Genomic DNA, 5,347 nt, shown 5'->3' with positions numbered 1-5,347 from the left:
TTTAACTTCAGTATTCCCATTTTTTTTTACGTTTTACATTTTACGACACTAAATTTAATTCACAGCATTAAATCACAGAAATATCTCAGCAACCACTGGACTGATAGAAAGGAAAGGTTGGACAGATATCCATGGTCCCCAGAGTTGACTGAGTTTGACGATTCCTTTCCTTTTTTACTCGAGTGCCACCAGCAGGTCAAAGGTCGCACTTGTCCTGTGACGTATCTTAACACCTACTGGATCGGCACAATCTGTGCAGACATTCATGGTTGTTGTGCCGCCATCAGGTCAAAAATGTAATCTGTCCAATAATTTGTTGGTTTATGACTTATTAACTATTAACTATGATGCGTTAGCAAGTAGCTGGAAGCACCGCTACGCCTATAGGTACAACCTCACTGAGCCACGAGCATGCGTGAAGACCATTAGTCCTGTTAGATTCAACTTATAGATTCAACTGCCCAACAATATCCAAATGACCGAAACCTATGCATGAACAATAATTCCTGACTTTTAAAATAGTAAAGCCAACAAAAAACAACGCAATTTATCGTCCTTTACTTCAATCTGCATCCACTGCATAAAAACTTCGACATGGTTGAAAGGTCCCAAAAAAGTATTCCACAATGTTGTTCCTTTTTTAAGCTGCTGCAACAATACAAGTGTGCTCACGTGCTACTGTAATAACAAACCAATGATGTACAGTATGTTTTAATTATGTATATGGCACAATACTTATGGGCCTGTATGAAAGTACTTAAAGTATGATACTTTGAACACAGGATTTTTATGTCGAATTGAGTTTTGTTCCATTGTTGTAATTCTGCTAAACCAAAAGATGGGAATTCTTTTTCCACCACATTCAGCATGTTGTTTACAATTCAGTACTAAATCAACAGCATCAGCTGTACCATACGCAGAAAACCATCATCACTCGTTCATACAAAGTCTGTAAGTTATGCAACTTACTGACAGTTTAGTGAGGTGAGACATTTCTTGCTGCAATCCGCATAGGTGGGTGAGAAATCGATACTGGTTTGATCGATACTTGGAAAGCAACAGGGAGAAGAAGTAAAGAACAACATTGCCCTCTACTGGTCTGTTTAACAGATCACGAAAAATATTAAATATTAAAACAGAATTTAGAGGTGTGACATAAGAATAAAAAGCAATCCACCTCAATCTCACCTAACAGACAAAACTACACTATTCAGATGTTGCTTCATGTCTGACATCGTGCCCGTCTGCTATGAAGGAAAGTATGAAGTTTACTCACGTATATATACTGTACACCTCAAAACTTCACTGAAGTACTGAGTATTTCATTATTTTATACCTTTCAGATTATACATACAAAACATATCTGTTCATCATGACATTGCTATAGATTAAATAAATAACAGTATTAGCTCCATCGTAACCAAAAGTGCTGTTTACATAATGCCTAAATATGAGTGTACTTTTACATTTAATGATTTAAGTACATTTTGTTGATAGTACTTCTGTGCGTTTTTTTTAAAGCAGGGCTTTATCTTTTACTGTAGTATTGCTACTTTTACTTAAGTAAATGATATGGTCTTTACTTTTGTAAGTTGATCCTTAAAACTATGATGCCCAGAGACATCAGTATAATATGCTATATAATAGTCAACTTGTTTAACATGTTTAAGCTCCGATAGAGCCATGATTCCCGAAAATGACGTCATATTTCATTTTCTTGGTCATCGGTGCGACCCAGACCTTTAATTAATCCACCAGCAGAGGGCGACAAAGACCGCAGTTTGTATTAAAGCAGGTTCACAGAACCTACTAGATGTGCAGGGATGTTAAACATACAGTACATAGACTTTAAAATGTTGGACTTCACCGCTCACAAGAGCAGCATTACGTATTAATTCACTGCATCTGTGATGAGCCAGTTTTACACGGCAGACTACGGTTATGAACGTGATGACTACTGAGCTCCAGCTGCTCCAGCAGTGAACATGCACACGAGCATCCTTACATAACTGCTTGTTCTATAGTTTTGAGAGTTATGTTCAATAACTAGTTTCTTTACAGGGAGGCATCAATACCCAAAAGATGGGCTCTGTTTTGGTTGTGCAATATTAAAGCCCATTAACAGGCTCAAACCTCACATGCAGTCTCATTGAAGAGTCATAATTTGCATGTTAAAAGCCACGAGGGAACATGACACCTTAAGCGGGATGTGCCCGTGTTATTGCTCAACATTCCCTACTAGAACTATCCAAAGCATGTCGCACAAGACAATAGTAACAGCAAGCCAAACAGGCATTTACATTTTTATTTGTTTTAGTACAACAGTTCAAGTCAACTAGCCACTGTATCTACCGAGATGCCGAAGTGTATTGCTCGTTTGCATTCCATGTGCAGACCACTGCTAAGTGACGTTCAAGGTGGCACCCATCTCCATGTCTGGCATGTTAAGTCACACCTATACAGCAAGAAGCCATGTGCGTTGGAGACAGTTTTACAAAAGCAAACAATCAGCACGAAATGTGATCTGCAGGAGCAAACTGGCAGACTCTGGGTAGCAAAGCCGCACAAAACGGATAACAGCCGACGCCTTGGTCGAAACGTGCGCTACTTTTTTATTTTAATATACAGTAAGTGCCCAGAACAGGTGTGGTTCACATGAACATTTTTTCTCAAAACTCACTATGAAATAGGTAGGGATTAAAGACTTATGCATAGAAACATGCTTCCTCAAAAAGAAGAGGATAAGTACACACTGCTAATTTCCAAAGCGGGCAGACGCTGCACTGACAAAGCTACATAGCAAAGGGAACGGACTCAACAAGTTGGGGAAATGATCCACATGTAAAAGCAGCGCAAGTACACTTATAGCAGGATAAAGTCACAGAGTAGAACTTGGGATTTATTTCAAAAAGGTGGGTAGTGAACACAGCAAAAATACTGGTCGAACGAAAAATAAATCAATCTTTGGATACGTAAAAAACCCTGTACAAGCCCCCATCCGCAGCCTTCAGTCTTCAGAGCCATCTTTGGTTTCCTTGTTCTTTCGCACCTCTTCCAACTTCTTGTCCTATTAAACAGGAATATATATTTTAAAAAAAAGGTTTAAGTTCCAACATCCTGGTAAAAACATGAAACTTCATCCATTTAACATTAACTGACCTTCTCCTTGAATTTCTCATTCATCGCCGCCATAAGTGCCGTGCGGTTCTCTTTGTTGGCCTCCATCTTCTGGTTGAGCTTGTCCTCGGCCATCTTACTAAAGTTGTTGTTCTCCTCCATAGCTTTCTGGAGCACTTCCTTTTCATGCTCTCGCTTCTCAGCCAAGTGCCTCAGCACCTCAGCTTCATGGTTCTGAAACGGGACGGTTAAAAACAATTATAATAAATTGTTTGCCCATGCTTGCGTCGGTTTCTAGGACACCATCGGGCTCAAGATCTATTATAATAAATATATTTCTACCTTGCGCCTCTCCTCTGCGGCATCCATCTTCCTCTGAATTTCCTCCAGCGACAGATCCTTCTTCTTGGGAGGAGACCGGGGGAATTCAGCCTTGGCATCTGGGGCAGGCGCAGCCAGGATGACCTCAAAGGCTTGGCCAGAGGCCCTCTTGTCAAGCTCCTTGATCACGATATCTGAACTCACGATATCTGAACACACAAAAGGTAAAACAATGTATTGCGGCAAAATGAGCCATAATTAAACTAATTGTTTACATTCAAATCTTAAATGTAATTCACCTTGGGAGGTCGCCATCTTAAAGAGTGCGGGTGCAGGTCGATTTTACCTGAAGGGGAAATATAACAACGGTTAGATTGTTGGGATTGATAGACAGTCCGGTGAGTTCTTATCAGTAAAAGGTGCCAACAGCGACATCTAGCGGATGTTTAAACTATTTATGCAATTACCACCATCTAAACAAGCGCGGTTAAAAACAAAGCGCAGTGGCAACACCCAGTGGCCGCCTTTAAGCTCTGCAAGCAACCACCGCCCAGCCACACACCATTGTTTATCATCCAACTTGTGGCAATGACATGCAGAACAATCCACGCGCAATCAAACCGATTCACGAGACAAAGATAGGCGAGGGCTCTGCGCGAGCCTGCTGTTAATGAACGAGACAGTCGCATTTTGTTGAAACTAAATAATGTGATGAAGATCAGGGCGGGTACGGCTGGCATTGCCAGGCGCAGACAGGCCTGCAAATCAAATATGCACCATCTGAAATAAGATTAGTGCGCAATGACAATATCTGTGGGGGGGTGGGGGGGGGCAAATTACTCACCAGGGAGCACCTGTTCCTTGCACCATGTGTTTGAGCCGCAGGAGGCAGGGGGGGGGGGGGGGGGGGGGTACACACACACAAGTACTGCAACAGCCGAATAAACATGCATGGCGAGCTCGAATAGCTGGACCTTTGTGCTCAAACGTGAGGTCAGCAATATCATTTTAAGTCTTAATATCGATGACACGTTGGGGGCGACGACAACAGCCGCCATGTTAATTTAGTCAAATGATTCATGAACGGTCACCAAAAATTGGGGTCGAGTGAAAAGACCCCTCCCCTTATTGTTCATAAAAGGCTGCAAACAGCCAGCTTCAGAAATCAAATGTTGACTGGTGAATGCCTGCACCTGGCCATCCCACATTGACACCATGGTTGTCATTTTTTAGATTTTACTTTGCTGCTGATTGGCTTCGCCTCGCTGACAATAACCACTCACACATTTAGATTCCAGCCTCACAAGCAGCAGCAGCAAACAAAGGAGCTTTTGACGGCAACGTGGCGGGAAGCTGCACACAAAGACGAGCCGACTGCAGGTTATTTTCCACAGAAAATGAGGAAAAAAAAAAAAAAAAAAAAAAAAAAAGCTTTGCTCACACACACACACACACACACACACATTATATAAAATGACTAATTGAAAACACGACATGTCTGCTACCTACACGTGACATGAAACGTGTCGCCCATAAATCCACTCTCCGTCTGCGTCTTTGTCGGTGCCAGTGTCTGTCTGCCACCATACAATAGGCTAACACACCGCCTAGCAGCCCACAACGCCGACCAACAACCGACTGTCACAATGTAAAGACAGCTCACGTGCTATGCTAACAAACAAAAAAACACACACCATACACCAACAAAAAAACCTGTAGGACAATTGTATAATTTTTAAAACTAACTCCATTCAAATATAAAACTTGCACGCCTGCATATTTTTTACAAAAAAGTAAACATAAAATTTGCACTTACGGCCGAAAAACAAAATACTCGTGTACTTCTTCTGTTGTAAAGATGTTGTGCGTCACACCCACCTTAAACAAGCTCCGGATGCTGTGCTCCTCT

The 5,347-nt window shown here is 41.6% G+C and overlaps 1 protein-coding gene across 2 annotated transcripts; it reads right to left on the bottom strand.

Annotated features, from left to right (window-relative positions):
- Nucleotides 1-2,295: 2,295 nt before the first annotated feature.
- On the bottom strand, nucleotides 2,296-5,347 carry LOC306791715 (stathmin-like). Of its 2 annotated transcripts, none has more exons than XM_079288580.1 (5): nucleotides 5,317-5,347; nucleotides 3,738-3,784; nucleotides 3,460-3,647; nucleotides 3,160-3,351; nucleotides 2,296-3,067 (listed from the first exon to the last, which is right to left on the bottom strand). In XM_079288580.1, the coding sequence occupies exons 2-5, from the start codon at nucleotides 3,751-3,753 to the stop codon at nucleotides 3,008-3,010; spliced, it is 456 nt and encodes a 151-aa protein (XP_079144706.1). In that variant the 5' UTR covers nucleotides 3,754-3,784; nucleotides 5,317-5,347; the 3' UTR covers nucleotides 2,296-3,007. The 2 variants fall into 2 exon arrangements, with proteins under 2 accessions (XP_079144706.1, XP_079144705.1); XM_079288579.1 differs by having other exon boundaries at nucleotides 5,255-5,341.

The sequence above is a fragment of the Melanostigma gelatinosum genome, assembly GCF_949748355.1.
Source record: "Melanostigma gelatinosum genome assembly, chromosome: 17".
NCBI lineage: Eukaryota > Metazoa > Chordata > Actinopteri > Perciformes > Zoarcidae > Melanostigma > Melanostigma gelatinosum.
This window is presented reverse-complemented; position numbering and strand designations above follow the sequence as displayed.